At 46.9% G+C, this 21,106-nt stretch overlaps 1 protein-coding gene across 17 annotated transcripts in view; it reads right to left on the bottom strand.

The window, feature by feature from the left end:
• The window catches only part of PITPNM2 (phosphatidylinositol transfer protein membrane associated 2), a 136,020-nt gene that overhangs the window by 10,764 nt on the left and 104,150 nt on the right, over positions 1-21,106 (bottom strand). For 7 of the 17 annotated variants that reach the window (XM_040577522.1, XM_040577528.1, XM_040577523.1 and 4 more), the window contains 10 exons: positions 20,741-20,985; positions 20,079-20,268; positions 18,933-19,052; positions 18,437-18,648; positions 13,314-13,489; positions 12,782-12,952; positions 9,921-10,070; positions 4,845-5,009; positions 2,574-2,780; positions 657-805 (listed from right to left, as the gene is read on the bottom strand). In XM_040577522.1, coding sequence (XP_040433456.1) covers positions 657-805; positions 2,574-2,780; positions 4,845-5,009; positions 9,921-10,070; positions 12,782-12,952; positions 13,314-13,489; positions 18,437-18,648; positions 18,933-19,052; positions 20,079-20,268; positions 20,741-20,985 — 1,785 coding nt within the window. The remainder of the gene's footprint in view (positions 1-656; positions 806-2,573; positions 2,781-4,844; positions 5,010-9,920; positions 10,071-12,781; positions 12,953-13,313; positions 13,490-18,436; positions 18,649-18,932; positions 19,053-20,078; positions 20,269-20,740; positions 20,986-21,106) is intronic. The other 10 variants (XM_040577529.1, XM_040577531.1, XM_040577530.1 and 7 more) reach the window with 6 other exon arrangements.

Raw genomic sequence — 21,106 nt, 5'->3', positions numbered from 1 at the left:
GGCATCGGACTGCAGAAATCACCATTTACCTAGCCCCAGGAGAACTGCTTTGTACTGGAGGAACGAAAACAAAATCCCAGCACAGTGATGATGGTCTGGGTTCCTAGAGGAGACCGCAGTAACTCAGAAAGCCAAAATGAGAAACCCAGCCCTATCTATCAACTCATGTCAAACTCATACAGAACTTCGTCGGTTTTATTGAATTTGGTGCTTTTTCTATTTAGACACCAACAAGTTTCTTTAAGTTTCGGACTTGGGATCCAAACACACACAGAGAACAGCTCACTTGCAAGAAACAAGTGCCTCCATCATTTGCCACTGTGGTCTGATGGGAAACAGCCCCAGGCTGCTTGGCTCACTCCAAGGCTCCTTGGTGAGGCTGCCTAAAGCCTGCTTTGATGACAAAACCCAGACCTGAACTAACCGGGTGCAACAGCACCCATCCGTTAATTTTGCATGGGTGCAGCTCTGCTAGTGACGCAGGTCAGAAACAAAAAGACAGGGAAGAAGATGGACCTGCCCAGAGGGTATTTTCTCATCTCTACAGATCAAGAAGAGTCATGGAAGGTACAGTGGAAAAATAAAAATCCTCCCCCCCCTTTTTTTCCCAGCAGAAACAGATCCCAAGGGAGATCAGGGTGGGAGGATGACCATACCTGTCTCAGCAGGAAGGAGACAACGTCTGTGGACTCCCAGTAGCTCGCGTGGAAGAGGTGAGGTAAGGCAACCGTGGGGAAAGCCGTCAGGGCGTCAGGACAGTAGAGAGCATAGTCGATCCTTTTGGTTCCCCACCATTTGGCAGCAACTAGAAGGAAAAGATTTGTTCAAAGCGGGTTCATGTGCACGCACAGTCTGTCACAAACGGTATTTCAAGGCGCTGGCCCCTCGCTCCAGGTAGGCCAGGAAGTTGCTCCCCTGACGGTCGCACTGTTAAGAGGGAACAACCAACCCGGGGCTTATTGTCTGCTCAACCCGAAGGAGGAAAACACGGAGGCAGCAGCACTTGAGCTCTCCTTTATTTAAGGACATACAAAAGCACTAGGGGACAGGTATTAACTCGCCGTTCATCCAGACCACAGGGAAGGGATCCAAGGCTCACATGCAGCGAGCCTGGGAATTCACGATCCAAAGCAGAAGACAAGACATGTCTCCTGTGGGATGTGGCAGGAAGGATGTGCATGCTCTGCCCACTGCAGTGTGTGCCCAGGTTATCTCCAGCCCTGCTTCAAACTCCTTTAGCTCTCACCAGGGAGTGAAAGACTCTTTAGCACCCAGATCTCAGCAACGTTGCACAGGATCTGAATGCTGGGAGCCCACGTGAGATGTTAAAGGCTCCACAAGGCAGGGTGCTACGGCACATGCTGCCAGGATTGGCAATCCCCAGTAAGTCCTCGTTGCCTTCCGAGGCCACCATGGTGCAGGTGACAGAGACGCCTGGCCCAGCTCTGGGCCAGGGGCTCTGGGACTCCACTGCATGGGAGACTTAAAAATACACTGAGATTTGGGTGGGCAAAGTTACAGAAAATTCAGGAAAGTTTCTTCCACCGAACAGCTCACGCACAAGTGGCTGACAGCCACCATTCGCACACCACCACACTTCAACACTGCCCTGAACACACACACATCCTTTCCAGCTCCAACACAAGCACGTTTCAGCCCAAAGCCTCTGACCCTGACGGCGTGGGCAGCTCTCCCAGCAGCAAGGAGTCCTCAGCTCCTGCACGCTCTGGCCTGGAAGAGCAGCCACGGAAAGGAGAAGATGGGTCAGGTGAAGACAGCAACAGGAAGAGCTGAGTTTGCATGCAGCTCGCAAGCTGGGGTTTTGGCAGAGTTTCTCCTCAAACTTGTTTTTCTCTGTAACAATTTTCCCTTTTTATGGACTTCCAGGAAAGCTGCCAGGCATAAGGTACAATCCAACAAAGCCTTCTTATTAAGGGAAAGCTGCTGGTGATGAGCCCCGATGCTGAACTTAAGAAATGGACCCATCAGCTCCTTCCAGAGCCCAGCACAACCACTGAAAAGTGCAGAGACTTACAGCATCAGCACTTCCCCATGGCCCCAAACCTGGTGTGCTGAACGCCCAGGCCACCTGAGGACATCCTAATGGCCCTCGAGATTTTGAAGAGCCAGGGAAAAGAGAAGGAGGGCATTGCTGGATCAACACGGCTTTTCCAGATCACACAGGCACCTCCTCGCAGCCACTTCTGACTCCCTGCCTTCCAAATTGGCAGCTCCTGGTCACATCCCAACCTTTCGTTTCTCATGCAAGTCCCCAGCTTGGGTAATTCCAGATTCTTTGTACGAAGCAGCCAGGATTAACTCTTCTGAGCTCAAAAGACAATACGAGGGTGGTAGAGGCAGAAGTGTTGTCCCCACAACTCTGCCTAGAAGAACTCCTGCTCTTGCCAGATGTTAGCAGTGTTAGGAGTGACCTTTGGAGCAAAGTGACAGAAGTACTTGTTAAAATGCAACCAGAAATTGCAAGTGCCTCAGTGAAAGCGCATAGATTTGTTGTGAAGATCTGTGACCACTGAACGAGAGGAGGTTGACTGGAGCAGGTCTCTCCAGAATACCTTTCTTGATGTCCAGGTTGGGTATCCGAAGAGCAAAGTCTGCATCCTGACTTGACGGCCCTTTGAGTTTTCTTCCCTTTGAAGGGACTTCCTCATGTTTATGCTGCCTGGGTCTCTTGGATGAAGTTTGGGTGGGGGATTTGTGAGGGAGTGCAAGTTGGGACAGAAGGCTAAACCCTCTACAATGGTTAAGGTGGTGTTTGGTTTCTAAAAAGAAAAATAAATACAAAAGCAAACAAAAAACAGAAATCATACTTCTTACAGCACACACGATGCAGGCAACACCACTTCCATCCTCCAGAAGCTCACGCTGCGAGGAAGCTGCACCCTGGGGAGGGCTCCCAGAAGGGAAGCGCCATTTTGCAGCACCCTTGTGGCCTGCAGGCCACATCCAGCCCTCAGTGTATCAGCTTCAGGCAGCCACTGCGCTAACATAATTGAGCATATGAGCTGCAAGGCCGGGGCTGAGGGGTTGTGCCAGTACGGGGAGGTGAAGGAAGGGGCTGAGACACCCTCACGGCAGGGAGAAGGAACGGGGCTGGCCACAGGCCGGGTGCTGGGGACAGGCATCCTGTGTGGCCCTGTGCTGCCCAGCATTTCGGCAGCTTCTCCCTGCACCTGCTGGGGCCTCTGGAGCGCCAGGCATGTGCTGAGGGCTGGACTTCTCCCCTCTGGTGTCACAGACAGGTTTTGATGGCTGTGAAGTGTGCGCAGGAATACCTCACACAAAACGTAAGTCAAAATAACTGGAGGAAAGCCGTAAGACTGCCCAGACCTCTGCAGGCAGGCAGGGGGATGCGCTGATGGACACGAGGGCAGCAAAAGGTGCCCCCCCCGTTCGCCAGCGGGTTCCCCACCTACGCAGCACGAGCGCCGTGCAGGCCTGACCCTGCCCTCAGCTGGCGGAGGCAGGATGGCTGCGGGGCCTTACGTGGGGCCTTCAGGCACCGTCCCACCACAAACCCTTCCTAACAAACAACGGCAGCCCCCAGCTTCCCTCCTGGGCCGACCGAGCTTGGCAGCTCTCCGTGGGTGTGAAACAAGCACAAAACAAACACCTTCTCCCCGAGTAGCCTTCCTCCCGTGCAGATTAAAAGTTAGCAAGCAGCTGGCGAGAAAGCTCGTCAGGACAAATACAAGAACGCATGCTGGGCTTACAGCATCGGCTCTCGGATGTGCTTCAGGGAAGAAAAGCTCATTTATCCAAGGGCAGGTAGTGTGTTCCTGCTGCAAAGGTCGCCTCAAACAGGACAAGAAGCCTCTGCCCCATGCCCACGCACTTCCAACAGCTCACACTTGCCTCAGGGAGCGTTACTAAGCTCGGTAATTAATTACGAAGCAAGTTGTTCATAGCCCTGTAATTTAACGTGCTGGGAACGGACTATCTCTAAGTTTTCACCACCTTCTGGGACAGAAGTTTGGGCTGAAGGTTTTTTGGTTTTTAAATTTGTTTGGCTTTCAGCCTCTTTCCATCTGAGTTTATCAGAGGTCCGTGAGGATATATTCTGTTAATCTCACACCTCAGCTGAAATGAGGAACGGGCTGAATTGCTAACAAGGGCTGTTGTCCCTCACTATGTTAGCTGGGAAGCTATACAGGTTTTGATAAAAAATAAAAAACAACATCCTTTTTCTCCTCACTCTGCTCTGGGACATGGCTCATAATTGACTGACTCTTGGAGCTGCCCTCCAGGCTACAGAAGAGCTGAATTTTCGATGCAAAGTAATAAATAACCCAAACCTTTTCCTGCCTTTCAGCATTACAGAAGGGCTTACTTGTCCCCTCCTCTTGCGGATCACGTTTAAGTAATCTGCATCAAGCCACGCACCACATCCTGCATTATTAATCTAGAAGTGCTGATCCCCAATAGTTCTGCCAGACTCTTATCAACAGCAGTGCACAAACATCCCTTTGGGTTAACCCTCACCACACACAGCAGCCAAATGGCGCTCAGAGTTATCAATTATTACCATTTTTGAACAATTTACACCATAATCACCAGCACAGTCCAACATGCATAACGCGGCAATGGCCCCTGTGTCATAATCTGGCTCCTCCAGGGGGTACGATAACACGCAGCACTGACTAGGACAAAATCAGGTGAAGGTGAAATAGCTCCAGGTTTTGTTATAAATGGAAAGCATACCCCAGACAGACAGACAGACGGACAGAAGCTGCGTGGCTCTGAGCCAGAGCGGGACGGCTTGGTGCACGGCGCTGAGACAGCGGTGTGGTGGCGAGCAGAAGTGTCAGAGGGGGTGAAACACTTACTGTTGGCTATGTTGGAAGCAGTGTAACTGTCTGCCATTCCTGAGACCTGGCTGGCAATGCTGATCTCACTGGCTCTCCGGAAGCCCCTGAACTGAGGGGCTGAAATGGGGGTGGACAGGGACGCGCTTTCCATGAAGACGGCACCATGAGACTGAACAACATCTGCTACAAAGTTGAAACAGGGAAATCAAAATATTAGACCAACAGACAGAGGCTGGGCAAGATGAACTTGAGAGGAGGAAGAGGAGGCAAACAAGGCTCGTAGATGCAAAAACCTTTCAAAACTGATTGGAATGAAAAACATTTCATTGGAGCTCTAGTTTGAAAAGGAAGCAAACACCACAGCAGGCAAAGAGGCATGTGGCAGGAAGAGCAGTCTTTGATTGAGAAAAGCAAAATAATTAGCTAAAAAAAACAAATCCAAAACCCCAAACCAAAATCCAGGCAGACTTATTTAAGCAGCAAGAACAGAACCATGTGTCATACATACAGATGTGAATATATACAACTTTATATATTCACATTGAGACAAAATAATAATCAGGGGAAGGAGAACAACAAAAAAACAACCTTTAAAAGGGGATATTTGTTTTCTTGAAACATTTAGACTTAAATGAACATCTCCAGGATAGAAGCATTAATGCAAAAAAATATCAAGAAAACATTTTCATGCCTGGCAGGGACTAAATTTGAACTTGTATTTTATTGCTGATGGATACAGCCAACACTCGTTAAACTAAAACAGGGGCTATTGAGGAAAAAGGAGCCTGGTGCTGAGCACTTACATCTCCAATCGGTGTTGGTGGATCGGGGAGCGCTCAGTCTCTGTGAAAACAGAGCTTCTTTTGTACAACATGCAAGTCTGGATTTTAGATCCCAACCTGAGGTTTACCAAGTGTGGCTTAACCCTCTAGTACATAAATATAGAAAAGGAGGATTTAAAGGCATGCTCACGTGGACCTTATACATGTATTAGAGGGAAATGGACCTAAAAACGTTCAGGACTGGCAAACCAAGAGATGCTGAAAGTCAAGATAAAATCTCTGCATTTCATTTTTCCCCCTGTAACAGTGGTATGAGCACCCACCCCTCTGTGGATGCTCTGAGGCCAAATTAAACGTCTCTGGGACATCCTGCACTGCAGAGGGTTTGTAGTGCCAATACCACGTGCTTCACAGCAGGCAACACAGGTATGACAGTAACATGCAGAAGCAAAGCTATTTACTATCGCTTTGATGTTGCCCATCTCTGTTGTACCTGAGTAGCAGTATCTGAGCTTTTTTCCAGACAGGGCAAAAGTTTGTGCCCAGCTGGGCAGTGGACGCCACGGGGAACACAGGAAAATTACTCCCCTGCACCAACATCCTCCACCTACTTCAGCCAGTTTGGCAATCCCTGGATTTGATCCCAGTGTGCAGCTGACACGAGGCGTTGTTTTGGCAACTGGTTTATTTTAATACAGATCTTTTTGCTTGGGGCTACTGCTCTGCTTCCTCCGATCTTTCAGTTCACAGCAGCAGTGTCTGTGCCCACACAAATCCTGCTGCAGCGGAGGGAAAGAGAATGTATGAAGCAGAAAATGTGTAGATAAGTGTCGGTAAAAGAGTTCTGTTCTCTGCAGGGAAAATCAGGCCACAAGCTGCTCTGTGTAAAAGCTTTGTGGACTGCAAGATCTGAGTCCTAGCGGGAGCCTGACCTGATGATGAGCTTCACACACTGCCCACGTTGTGCCTGAAAGGCCATTACCAGCATCACTTTCTCAGCACTTTCCTCCACTTTTCACCTTGCCTCAAGCTGCTGGCTGTCAAGGCTGCTACCAGCATCCACAGCCCAGCCAGCCCCACTAGGCCAGCACAGTTTTCTTCCTGCAGAAAGCACCAGCACGAGGCAGGAGAGACAATTCGACCAGAGGCTGTGCTTGGGGAACATGAGCCAAGCCAGGAGCTGGCTGAGTTCAACCCCACAGACAGGGTAAGGGGTCTCACTCCCACTGCAGGTACCTACTGACTGCGTGACCCGGCACAGCCCCCTCACCTCTCCGAGTTACCCCTTCTTCTCCTTGCCTGTACAGACTGTGAGATCCTTCTGCAATTATCCCTCCCATCACACGGGTGCCCCGACACAGCTGCAACACAGATGATGACTGTCAGCTCCCCTGAACTCGGTCAGATGCAAGGAGAGGTTTGGCTTTGTCCAACTAGGAAAAATGCCAGGCTCAGGTTTAGCTTGCACCTACCCGCGAGGCCTGAACTTCTTTTTCTCCCTTAAAAATAAACATCTGTGGCTTGAATTAGGAAGCAGCTGGAGTCTTACACCAATGCTACACAGAAGGAAAGGCTGGGCCAAATGGGTTGATCACGGCTCTGGCTCTTTTAGCTTATCTTCGCTTAGCTCTGTGTGAATTTTACCTCCTTTTTTCATGGGCCCGGGAACTGGAAATAAGTAAAGTTAAAAACAGTGGCACTCTGGGCTTGCTTTCTCAGTCATCTGGCTTTCTGTGCCTAACTGCGGATTTCTGAGTCTGAAGAAAAAACAAAACAAATCAACACAAAAAAAACCCACTTCAACAGCCCCTCCAGCACCACGCTAGCTAGTGTCACCACAGGAGTCATTCTCACTCGTATAAAAACCTAATCTGTTTTACTGTTACCAAGCTGTGTGTCGGTGGCAGGAATCTGCTCTGTAGAGGCTGACATGCAGCCCAACTGCAGCGTCCCTGCGTCCAGCCCACTTGGGTTACTGTCATGTTTCTTCCTTTTCCCAAGCTATGCACCCTCTGTCCCTGAAAGATTACAGTTTCTAAGAAAAATGAGGGCCAGGAAAAAGCAGGGCAGGAAACGTGGGCAGAAAACTGCCCCTTTAGCCAGGCTTCCTCAACCCCAAAGCTGCTGTGACAGCGACTTCCAGATAAAACCCTGTGACCTGACTCACAGGAAAAAAAGAAAAGAAAAGAAAAAAAAAAAACGAAGAAACAAACTAAGAACATCTTTCCTAAACTCTGTGTATTCCTTGTACCAAATCCCTCGGGCAGGAAGGTTCTTGCCTTTTTGAAACCAAGGGGGCTGTCTGTGGGAATGATGTGACCGGGGCAGGACGCAGCAGATGCTGCCACACCGGCACAAAGTGACCAAGCCCCTGCGACTGCTCCTGCTCCAGAAGGGCCCTGTGTTCTGCTTTTCACAGGTGGCAGCCCGGGAGGTTTCTCCAGCAAACACTTCCAACCCAATCCCGATGCCTGGAACAGGACCAGCACCAGAAAGATCAAGTTTAGCCACCAACCATCAAGATTAGCTGTTCCTTCTGGACATTAGATACAGGTGGACAGAGGTGCCACTGGTTTACTGCGCTGGCTGAAATGTGCTTTGTACCATGTCTGAGAGCAGGCCTCACCAGAGCGAGGAAGATCCCAAAGCTGGAGACCTGGCTCGAGTGGCACCCTGAGCACCCCTCTCCCGGCAGCACATGGCAGACCGATGCGTGAATTGAGATTTAACTGCAATACTACAAGAGCTGCCATAAGAAGCAAAATCACTTTTTTTTTTGCCTGGCTATGGGTCCTTAATACTCATTTCAGTGCTGTACCTTTTTGTTTATGGACCCATTCGTCGATGTTCTTACTAATTGTTTCGCACTCAGTGAACGGCACTGGGCCATCCTCCTAATGTACTGCTGGCACCAAGTTAAGTCCTTGGGGCATCCAAATGGCACGTTTCGGTATATGCTCTTTGCAGGCTGGGCTGTGCCACCAAAGCAGGGAATACTGAAAGCAGTTGAAGATATGGAAGGTTCAATAACAAAACAAAGAAGCCAGCCAGCTGCTCAGCACAGGCCAGACCCTGCCTGCACCAGTCACTAGCCAGTGCTGGGCACTCTGCAATTGCTACCCTAAGATCAAGAGCCACACAAATTTCAACACAAATTTCCGTTGCCCTTAAGTCGTTATGATTCTGGAGATCCATTCCCAGTGGCTGAACTAGGAATCAGCACCTGCTGCAGTCAAACCAAGCACCGCTTGGCCACGTTGTGCTCTTGAAACACAGGGTAGAGAGCAGAGAAGCTTCTGAAAGCCCTGTCCTGACAGCAGGATGTATCAGATAACAGCTAACGGGCATTTCATCACTGACCTCCAAAGTGCTTAATTAATAGTGCCAGATCCTTTCCCTCTGCTTTGTTACAGAACATCACAGCACGGGCAACATGGCAACTGCACACCTGAAAATCATCAGGGAGAGACTATCTGGGATAGTCAGCGATGTTGCCATCCTGTATGACCACATAACGTAACTGGACTGCTCATGAACAGCAAGGGTCAGCTTGTTAAACAAAAATAATAAAAAAAAAAGGCGGCTGAATCAGGCACCCAATGCAAAATAAAAAAAAGGTGAGAATGGGCAAGTAAGACACAGGAAAGAACCAAAACAAAGTCAACTCTCATTAAAATCACAGATGCAGCACCAGCCACCACCAGAATAAATGAGGCCATGCAGCATTTACAACGGTAAAATAAGGCAAAACGAATGCATCAAAGTTTGCTTTTTAAGGCAGAAGTCGCAAAATTAATTTTCAAAAGCCAACACATACAGCTACCTTGGGGTCTGAAAGCCTCAGTCAGTGTATTCAGCAGAGCCACAAGGACTGTCCAAACACGATACTCAAATGGACAAAATCTGGTCCGACAGGCATTAGACTTCTGGCCACGATGCAGTGTGGCTGAGCACTGGGGAGTTGCACGCTGTGGACAAACCGAGCTGTTCCCAGGGGATCCTGCACATGAGCAGGGCCACCCGGGGACTCCACGTCTCTGTGCCAAAGCCTCTTCCCAGCAGCACAGCCACCACAGAAGGAAAAAACCTGAGCATGTGGCAGCAGGCTCCCCTTCCAAACTCAGCACTGTAATGCCAACTCATTCTTTTTCCTGCTGGGTCTCCCAGACCCCAAGCACGATCCCAAGCAGTTTGTTCATGTGGCACAGCCTGAGACACAGCATGAAGATTTCAGCTCCAGGAGGTAACAGTGTGATCTCCAAAAAGCACCCCAAGTACCCAAGACAACAATACAAAAGTGTAGATTACACACACTCAGCAAAACCGGCACTTTTATTGGAAACATCTTGCCAATTCAGTACGGGAACGGGGATACTTGTTTCCATGAAGCTGTCCTGGTGCTGGAGAGCACCCAGAGGGCTGCTTTCCATGAGGAGGATGGGATTGTTCTGGATTGTCTCAACTAGAAGCAGATGGGAAAATAAAAAAAAAACAACAAAAAACAAAAAACAGAAGGACAAAGAACAACAGACATGCGGCCACAAAGTGTTAACATACAAACAGTTACAACTGAGCACTTCAACTATGAGTCAGGGTCTTCAATGAAAGGAAAACCTTCAAATAGAGGAAAAGAAACAAAACATGGGTGACTTTCCATATAGACCCACATCAGAGAGATTAACTGGTAGCAGAAGAGAGCAAAATGATGGCATTTCAACAACAAAAGAAAAAAGAGTCTCTTAACCAGCTCCTCCAAATGAGCCGAATCCATAAATACCCAGCAGATCCAGAGAAATCTTTTTTACTACAAGGAAAAAAAAATATGCTCTAAGGGAGATTTACTTGAATGAGACTCAGCCTACACAGTGCAAAGCACAGGAGTAAGCAGGGATGTGAATTTGATTTCACTCTGCATGTCGGTTATAATCAAACAGGGACCCAGCATTAGTACAGATGGCAAAACAAGAGCCTAAGAGGCTTCCTGAGCCCTGGACAAAAATAAATAAATAAATAAAAGCCAGCTATCTGTGCAAGGAAATACACACAAATAGTGTTACAGAATGTTTAGTACATAACTAATTATAATTGAGCACCTGAATTGCACACGATCACTAAATCATATCTCTTAATTACAGCAACAATTAACTTTTCTGGAGCACCTTACGGTGAACGCTCCTGCTTTAGCAGTGGCTTTGCAAATCATGGTCAGAACAGTCCTCCTGGGTAATGCATAAATCTCAACATAATTTTTACTCTAATGGAAAGGAATAGTCCGTTACTTTATGATAAGCTAACGAAGAGGCTTCATCTTACACAAGAAGAGAATGTAAAGTTGCTTTTTTGTCAGTCCTATTCACCATGCCAAAGCAGCGTCTCTTTTAATAACAAAGCTCAAACCTGGAGAGGGTTCTGAAATCGTTCTACCCTGCCCATAGTTGAGCTAATTGCTGTGTAACTCCTCTCCATTACATTACATGGAAGTGTCTCTCTAAACTTAGACACAACCAACTTAACAAAGGTCTAGGGAGGCCCAGTAAATTAATAAGATCACTGCTTGTTGCACAGAATGATAACCAGAATGAAAGTTGCTCAATGGCAACGGGGCTTTTGCTTCAGGCTTCGCTGAGAACAGGTGACTTGAAATATATTTAAGGGGAAGAAGGTAAGATGTTCAGGATTTTTCATTTTAATTTCTATAAGAAGCCACTTGCAGCTGATATCTAAAGCATACCCCCAAAAAAATCTGCTTTTCAAGTTGCTACAGATTCCCCAAGCTGTTGTAACTGGACTGGGTACAAATGCAGTTGTGGGTGGATCCATTTTTAAAAAGTGTTGCAGCAAGATCTTTGCCAAATTTGATGAGTGAGTAGGGCCTGCAGAAAGTATTTTATTCACTCCATTAAACATGGATTTTAGTTTATGCCCATTTAAACAAATCAGATTCAGCAATTAAAACAATCCTTAAAGATACAGATACATACAAGACCACTGTTTTGCATTTTCAATTTAAAAGTGATGCAGAGTATCATTTTTTTAATTCACCTCTGGATACATATTTCTCTTCATTTGGTCCTACATGATTAAATAAATGGAAAGTTACCAGAGTTTTAGAGAAAAAAAAATCCCAATCCTTCTAGCTGATGGCTTTCGTATTTGACTCTTGTTTGCCAGCATGATTTCTTGTATGCTGTAAATCTAGTTTTACAGTAGAGACTCTTAATTGCTCTGTTTACTGTAAGTAGGCTTTGACTAACAACCTACATGGGAAAAATTATGGTGAAATAGTTCTTCCTGCCCCAAAGCCTTGACCCTGCAGGGAGCCAAAGCTTTAGGTGAAGCAGAAAGGTCAAATTTAGTTCTGCACAGTGCTGAGCTTCCTGAAGAGCTCCTTGCAATGAGATCTTGCACTGAAATGGCAACAGACCATGAGAGTCTAGGCACAGAAGTGAGGTGAAGATGGTAGGAAATATAATTTATTTAATTAGATCAACTGCAAGAGCACTGATGTAATGGGAGCTGAGGCAGGGCATGGTCAGGACACAATTGCTTCAGATGCAACCCAGGCAGCCAAAAGGACATGCACACAGCCATTTTAGATATTGTTACTGCTGCAATTGGGCTAGAGCAAGTGAAAAGGCCACTGGTGGCAGAGGAATCCTAGGTGTTCTAGGAAAACAGTGTCTCACTGGCAAGGTGGCAAAGGCAAGGCACTGTCACCAGCCCACCCGTGTGCAGTAGCCAGTCCTTTGGCTGGTTCCATGAAAAAGCAAAGGGTGCAACCAAGTAAATCATCTCATGATGTCACTATTGACTCTGCTCCTTCCAGTCTTCACTGGCGTCCCAAACATCAAGGTCCTAAAACTCAGCCAAGTTAATCATGTTTCATCCAGTCCCAACCACAAGCGCTAGCTTGGGTATTAAACAGGGACCTTCAAAGAGAGGTCACCACATTTTGACTCTCAGCAGCTGCTGGCCTTTGTGTGACAAACGGCAGGCATTTGAGTCACAAGGCACTGATTTTGTTGGAAGAAATCTACTTTTCCAATAAAGCAGGAACAAGGTTAACATTACAGGGCCAATTCCCTTTCTTGGCCTTTCCAATTGCTTTGATAACCTCATGTGAAGTGTGGATATAACCCTTCAGAAAGCTAACATGAATCCAAAGTGACTTACCCAGAACAGCAGAATTGCCATCACCCAGTGGGAACCTCTGGTAACGGGGAATATTAAATGGGGGCAAAAGGTAAAACTTTCTCTCCAGAAGAGGCTCGAGGCGTGAAGCAGATGGGTCTGCAGGGTGGAACAGGTTATAGACCTGCTGGCAAGCTGGTCTGAGCTGAAAGACTAAAGAGATGGAGAAAAAAATATTCAAGTATCACATGGCTATTGGTTAGGTTAGTGTAATTATTTGTGTGTAAAACAGGTAACAGTTAAGTTTACAAAAACAGAAAAAGCACTGAAGATTTATCATCTCCCTCATGTTCCAGTTTAATCAATGGAAACAATTTATCAGTACATCATTTACAGATTCAAAAATTTCACAGTATTTTTAATGTTTTGAAACTAAATGACAAATACATTGTATCATCAGTATCGGCTAGAGCATACAGTGATCTGATTCCTTATGGTGCAGTAAATGTTATACATAAATATTTGTTTTTTACTGGTTTACTCAGTGAGCTCAGCAGTTTACATCAGGACTTACTGTCAAGAGCTGGAATGACAGTTTTTCGTAGTGCAAGAACCAGACCCAGGGGAGAACCAAAGAGGAAGAAGTCCGTGATCTCAAACTCAAACTTTCCAATATTTCCTCCGTCCAGCATAGTGGAGCTACTAGATCGCCTGGATCCCGGGTCATTTCTGAGAACACTAGAATGTAAACTAGAAGAAGAGCAGAAAACAAAGACAAAATTTTATTCATGTCGGTTTTTCATAATTGATGACCAGATAAATGATCAACTGTGAGAATTCTGTCTCTTAAGTGAAGAAACAGTGCCAATCAACCCACCATGCCTCTTCACTGTAGTTTATTATCCAGCAAAGTGTCCCCCCAAACAATGACCCCATTTCATTTGCATAATGTAGACTGTACAAATCCAAGCGTCAAGTGGGTTCATTTACACACTCCATGCTCCTCAAATTTTTTTATTTTTTTTTTAGGAGTCAGAAACTTGGTTACTGCTAGCAGAACAGTCATTGGCAAGCTAAAATAACCAGCAAAGCAAAATTACTAGAGCACCAAGGGAAAAAGCAGATTTACAGCGATTCACTCTATTACGCACATCACTGCTATGCTTTCTAGTTGTCAACATTTGAGTTCCTTCCACCACCTTACTCTCAAATGTTACGGAAAGTTGTGCTTACCCATTTCTTCCTCGTGCAAGTAGTTGGACAAATGTTACAGTATTAAAAAGGAAAGAGAAAAAGAAAATGTGAGGGGAAAAAGAAAAAGAAAGATCAAAATCTGCAAGAGGGTTTCTAAGATCCTCGTGCACCAAGTTTGAACCACAATTTCCAAGCATGTGCATGGCACACACTGGGAATGGAAATGTGGGGTAATTAACTCAGTGACCATGGGGTAAATTGTTTTTATCATGCACCCAGGACCCTCCCACCTCTCTTTTGCCCAGGAGACCACATGTGCCAAGTTGTTACCACTCAAACTACCTCTTAACCCCAGCCCAACAACTCCAGGTAACTGCACCTAGAAGATACAGAATGTGTCTAAGCTTTTTTCTGTTCCTTCCAGTTGTCAAATCTCCTTGAAAAACTCAACCTGTGTGCAGTGCAGGATGGCCAATACAGAGGTTTAAAACAGGGATTTGACGTCACATATCCTTTGGACACTGAGACAGAGGAAACAGGAACCCTCAGATAACAAGCCTGGGAATCCACCCCCGTGCTAGGAAGCAGTGTTTCTTTGCAGGTTAGATCTGGGATAAAGCTGAAGTGGCAGATGTGTAACACTAATAACCTGGTTCACAAAAGGTTTTCTGAGATCATTCTCTCACGACCGAAAAGCAATAAGCTGCAATTTCTTTTCCTCTCCAGGTTCTGCAGATTCAGACTGCAGCCTTGCTGGGCTCTCACTGCTACAACTGCAAGTGGAGAGCTGCAGACAGACTACCAGCAACATCTTAACAGGGTGTTTTCAAACACTTTAACAGGCATCAGAACAGAGTCTATAAAATATGTAGGATAAATGAATACCACAGCAGTTGGGCTGGATAAAAGGTTTACTGGCCTGAAGTCAGGGACGATGCAAATGGAAGTCTCTACCCAGCCCCACGACGAAGTCCCAGGTGCTCCGCAGCACTTGCCTGGCTCTGCGTGCCACAGCACTGGCTCACTGCTGCTGCTTCTGAATGCGGCGTGTGCCTGCCCAGCTGGGCACTGCCGTGCTCAGGGAAATGGGGATGCTCACTCCCCACCATCTGGAGCCCTGGAACCGTTGCACTCGCTCACCCCTGCGCATGCTTCCCCTCTGGGATAGCTGTTTTTCAGTAAAAGAAAAGCTGCAAATATGCAGATGGGAAGAGAAGCGGGTTTCACATGGACCCAGTTTTCTTGGCAAACAGCACGTTGCCCCAGAGACAGCACCTCTGCTCTGCTGGCCGCTGCTCCCAGCGGTGCTCAAAACCTTCTTTCTCCTCGTGCCCCGCTGCCAGGTACTGCCTAAAGGAGCCCGCACGCACACCTGCGGTACTATTCTCCTGGTTACCATCCGCAGGGAAATAATAAGCTGACTTATGCCAGACGTACAGATCACAGAAAGTCAAAACAGTGATGTCAAAAGCGAGAGGAACAGGAGGTTACAGCAGTGACAGCTAAAATGAGTATGTTCCCAGTTCCGTGATGTGAACGAGCCTCCCCGAGATCACACTGCCAAGATGTGCAACACTGAAACAGATTTAAAAACAAGCCACCTTCAGTGAAGCTACAATTATTTTAGCTGTCAAGACTGCAACACATTAAGTTTGCCGTGTGTAAGGAATACAAAGTTATTTAGAATAAGTTGGGTTTTGCCAAAGACAGGGCAGCGGCAGCGTGATCCGAATGAACGCACCACAGAAAGGATCCTGACGACGGACGTGTTACGGCAGGGCAGGTACGAGGCTTTTTGTGTATTTGCTCCTCATCCCGTGGCATCTCTTCGTGGGGAACGGAAGAGAATGAGAACAGCCGTACCGCTAAGCAATTTGGACAGCTCCTCTCGTTTTACCAGGAACTTGATAGTCTTTTTTGCAATCAAAAGAAACGAGAGCCAAGGGGAACTCTGAATCCATCATGCTCCAAGCAACCTACAGCGCCCTGTTCTCCCTTTAAAAAGCAGCAGATGTACTGTGTGCATTAATTAAACAAGAGCTTATGGATTTCAGAGGCAAATCAACTCATTTACAATAATACAAGTACAGCACAGCCAGAAATAATGTAGTTGTGCAGAAGGACTGAATTTAAAAATAAATGTGTGATTGTAATCTCCAGATGCTGCTCTGGCTTGCTGGGCATTATCCCAGAGAAGCGGGTAGGTCTGATACATGAATAAAAATGAGTGTCTTTGGCACAAGCTGAAATCTGCAATAGGCACAGACAGAAAGGCCCCCATATGCCAGGCTGCCAGTATGCGGTGCCCATTAGGAAAACTTGGCTCTGCTCCGCCAATCTCCTGCACGAAGCCGTGTCACATCAGAGCTTAGTTTTCATATGGGAAAATCATTATTTAGTGACAGCGGGAGCGCTGGGGCACTCAGCCCATGACTGCGCTGCTCAGCGATGATGGCTGTGAGCATGAGGTCTGAGGACAGGGCCAGGTGTGACACCCTGCCAAGATGCTGCAGTGGAAGAGGAGAACCCCCTGCCCCCGAACCACCCCTGCGCCAGGGACCGGAGGGGGAGAGGATGCAAAGACAATTCGTGGCATCAGGCTGCTCTTTTTCATGAATTAATCTTGCTCTTGAGATGTGGGAGAGGCTTATTTTTGACCCAAGGTCTAAAGAATGATTAAAAAAGATACGAAAGCCCCAAAGAAGTAAAGGTGCAGAAACCCATCAGCGCACTGAACGCTGACGGCCCTTTCCAGGCTCCCCTCGAGTGCTTCCTGAAGGGAGCAGCCACGCTCCTTAGGAGATGGAGCAAGAAGGAGCAGGACAAAGCTATCTGAAGAGACAGATGGCACCGTGCAATCCCTCAGCCATCGCAGGCCCACCGCTTCTGCTAAACCAGATGCAAAAATACAGCAAGACGCCAGCCCACTTCCCTGCGCTCAGTCTGTGCTCTGGAGGTCAAGAACAAGGAAGAGAAAGCACACTTTTGCATGACTCATATTTTCTCCTGTAATACAGGAGGCTGGTTCAACAAGGTATGAACAATATCTGATTGCCTTTTATTAACCTGCTAGAAATAGCTGGGAAGCTTATTGTCTTTTTTTGTTGTTTTTTTGTAAATGCAGCTTATCTTTCTGAATATAGCAACTCTGTGCCCCGATGACGTTCCCTTTGGTGTTTTCTCTCTCCTATGAATCTTTTGCAAAAGGGCCCCTGACGTGGCAGGACAACAGGAGCCCCTGGGCTGGAGCAACAACTGCAATTAACGAAGAAGCAGAAATTCAAGACAGGATTTCAGCTCAGTACAGGACAAAAAAAACAGCCTTGGACACAGTTACAATGCAGATAACAGCGTTTGCTGGGGGGAGACATTGCTCCTCAGCACCTGGGACGTGGGGGGAAGAGGGATTAAGAGGATGATGCAGCCTGTCTGGTCCTGTAGGAGAGAAAGGGATGGGCTATCCAGTTCCACAGGCGAGGCAAATGAGTCAGAAAAAAAACAGTCAGAAAAAGCCTCTGGGCTTACAGAAGTAATCCCTGAATGATCAGCAGCAATGGAAAGACCGCTATGAAAATTTTATCAGTTATGTTAACAGATATGTTTCTGAAAGTCCATTTGAAGAAGCTTTGCAATGTGATACTGAGGGCTTTGACAGTGAGTAACATATCTGAAACATGACCTTGGTGCAAGGGTGCAGCCCTGGCAGGGGACAGAACTCAATCCCCTGTCCCTGCTTCATGCAGGGGCTCAGGTCACTTCGCCAGATAGTCATGTAATATAGTCATGTAAGTCATCAAATAGTCATGTAAGACAGCAGAGAGACAACAATCCTCGTGTGTAGGTGAAGGCTGCTCCCTGAGTCAGCCAACCATCGAGGGCTGAGAACTTCTTGCCTAGAGCATCTAACTATCCCGGCAGCATAAACCTACTCCTATGACAGGAAAGGGCACTGCAATTCAATCTCACACTTGAACTACGCCAAAATTAAAGGACACTCAACACATGCTCAGCTTTCCCAACAACAGGTCAGCTTTCAAAGATGCTTAGAAATTAAAGCAACACTCGATCCCCAATCCTGCTTCACTGTTTTCACTCACGTTATTTATGTATTTGCTTTATGACCTCCCTGCCCACGGCAGGGGGGTTGGAATTAGATGATTTTTAAGGTCCCTTCCAACCCAAACCATTCTATGCTGCAACTGCAGCACAGCAAAAAAGCAGTTACCTGACTGCCTGGGTTGTCAAGAGACAGGATGAAGGGCTGCTTCCTCCCATTGTAATACAAAGGCAGTAGAGCAGCTGGATTCTCTCCCTGCCACTAATGGTGCTGTTAATTTTTTTTTTGTATATACAACACACTCAATGAAATCTATACTCCTCCAATCTAAAATTACACTTTCCTCCACCTTCCTTGTCACAGGATGACAAAGCAACATTCAAGTTTCCTAGGTGCATTGATCTCAGCTCCAGAATATTGCTGGTTCTGTTTCTTCTAAATCTTACCTTGAAAGAAAGGCTTGATGCTGCTTGATTGTGTCCAGTTCGTAGGTGGATGAATCACTCCTTTTTCGTGGCAGCTGCTTCTTTGGATCTTCTCCATTGCTACGGGGAATATCGATGTTGCTCCTGCTGAGGTGTCTGCTGGCTTCCAGATTAGAGCCACTGGAGCAATAGGTGTTGTTCACTGTTATTCCAGGAGACAGGAGGTCGGTATCCTGGGATTTGAAATACATGGATTTACCACTCTGGCAGCTGAATCAGGAATACACCCACATTTATCTTCCTCCTTCCATCCTCCCCTCCCCATCTACACAAAAATCCCATTCAGAGCAAAGCCACCAAGTCCTGAGACATGCTCTAGGACATACCTGTTGGCCCGGCCACCAAGTAAGAAGAGAGTCTTTGGTCTTTCATGCAAAGATCCTTACTAAAATCAGGGGCCGTGGAGGCGTTGTGGCCAACAGACCCATTCCCAACAGACACTGAGAACCAGCATTACCTGGACACTCACAACACTCCCTCGCCGACTGCTGTTCTGGCTCTCGGACACTGTCTGATTGCTGTAGCATAAGGCATCAAATCCCAGAATTCCTCCAACACAATCTCCTACCAAACAGACCTGAAAAAGGCAACAGAAGTGGGGCGGGGAAGAGCCCTTTGACTTCAGTTGAGAAACGACAGTTAAAAGGAGTGCTGGATTATACCTGGGAAAGCTGCTGTAACAGGATAACCAGCGCTTTTACCAGTAAATCTATTTTGTCAATGAACATCCATTCAGACCCCTACTAGCTAACACAGCTAATATGTTCTGGCTGTCCCCACCAGCCCACTGGAACAGGGTGAAAGCAACACAGAGTGCTGACTATGGCCCTAACTCCAGCCTCAAAAAGACAAGCTCTATTCCCTCCTCACCAGCTCTCTGTGCTACTTCAGGCAAGCTTCCCTGTGCCTCTGTTCCCTGTTTGCGCTGTGAGGAGATAATGCTGTCCTGCCTCCAAGTGTGTTCAGCAGATAGGCACAATACAGCACTGAGACCCCTGAGCAGGAGAAGGCCGTCTGGGGCCGCAGGGCTGGGAATAAACTTGGGGTGGATAAATCACACTGCAGCAGAGCAGTGGGTACAGCCTGTTCAATAACTTAAATCCCACTGGGCCAGAGAGTGCCTTTGCTCACAGAGGTGTGATGCTCAGCCATGGTATTTACAGGGCGCAGCAGCTGTGCTGTCTCAAAAAAGAAATCCACTTTTGCAACAGGCAACCCCAGTGAGAGCTGCTGAAGGTCCTTTAAAGACAGGAACACTCAAACAGCCTTGGTTTGCAATGGGAGTAGAGATCACATTTAGTAACAAAGGTAGCATTCCTGATTTGGAAAGGTGTGTCATGCTGAAAATTGATTAACTTCACAGCTTTGTAGCTTCATTTCTGAACACAAGCTCTGACTTTGTTTGGAATCCCAAAGGTTCAAGACAGAGCAAAAGCAATAATCTCTCTCTCTTTCAGAAAGAAATGGAAGCACGCTTTCTTACTGCAGCTCAACACTGTCGTGTTTCCATCCCTCCTGAGAGAGTAACGAAAATAGAGCTTCAGAAGGAAATTGCTTCGCTTGCTCTTCCTTTCATTGTGGCTATAAACAGCTGCTGGCTCACCTGGCCATTGAATGACATGCCCTCCTGGGATCTGATGAACTCGCTGTAGGCCTGGTTGGCTCTGACGATGACTGTGGCTACTGCTTCTTGGTACTGCGGGGATGATGTCGCTAGCAGAGGGAGTGCAGCAAGGGGAATGTGGTCCTGGCTGTTGGATAGGCAGCCTTCATCATAGCTATATGGGCTGAGGCTGGAGAGGGCAAGAGAGATTGGAAATACTCAGCCTAAGATGCAGAGTGGGGAAAACCATTTACAGACAGTACAGTTAGTAATGAGGATCGCTAAAAAAAAAAGCAAAAAAAAGCACCAAGATAAAAAAGGCCATTTACTCCAATGTGAATGGTTGAGAGCTTAATAAATCTTTCCCTCCCATCAAACGTAAATCTTCAAGGACAACATACTTACAGTGATAGAACAACCCTCAGACAAGGAATTAAAGCCTTAGTATTTATTGGATTAATTAGAATAAATCAATCACAGAACTCTTGCTGCATGATTACTGTATTCACTGCAGCTAAGTATGAAATCGAGATTGAATGCCTCTCTAGTATATTAAATAAGTGCATTCTCAAAGTGTGGTCAGAGCTATCACTACCACATACAGAATATTTCATGGATAAAAAAAAAAAAAGGCAAGCACAAAATTTAACCCATCCACTTACCTGGACACCAGCGAAAAGGCTTCGGAGCAGATGGCTGGGCAAGGGACTAGCCTGATGGCAATGTGTCCAAGAGCAGCTGGGTAATGTACCCTCATCACTGTGTCAAACACGGTCGTGATGGTGTTGACATCCCCTTGCTTAGAGCTCTGATCACCACTTCCCGAGTCCAGGATGTTTCCCCCGTGGAGTACCAAAAGGAGGACATGGATTTTACTTGGCTGCATTAACGGCTGCACTGACTCGTCCTAGGTGGGGATGAAACAGAACACAGTAGGAAGGCTTGTTCTGCAAAGAAATTGTATTTGTCCCATGTGCATTTTATGCAAATTTTATCACATTTTCTCTCCCCAGCTAATACATGGTACC

The sequence above is a fragment of the Cygnus olor genome, chromosome 17, assembly GCF_009769625.2.
Source record: "Cygnus olor isolate bCygOlo1 chromosome 17, bCygOlo1.pri.v2, whole genome shotgun sequence".
In the NCBI taxonomy this organism is placed as follows: Eukaryota; Metazoa; Chordata; class Aves; order Anseriformes; family Anatidae; genus Cygnus; species Cygnus olor.
This window is presented reverse-complemented; position numbering and strand designations above follow the sequence as displayed.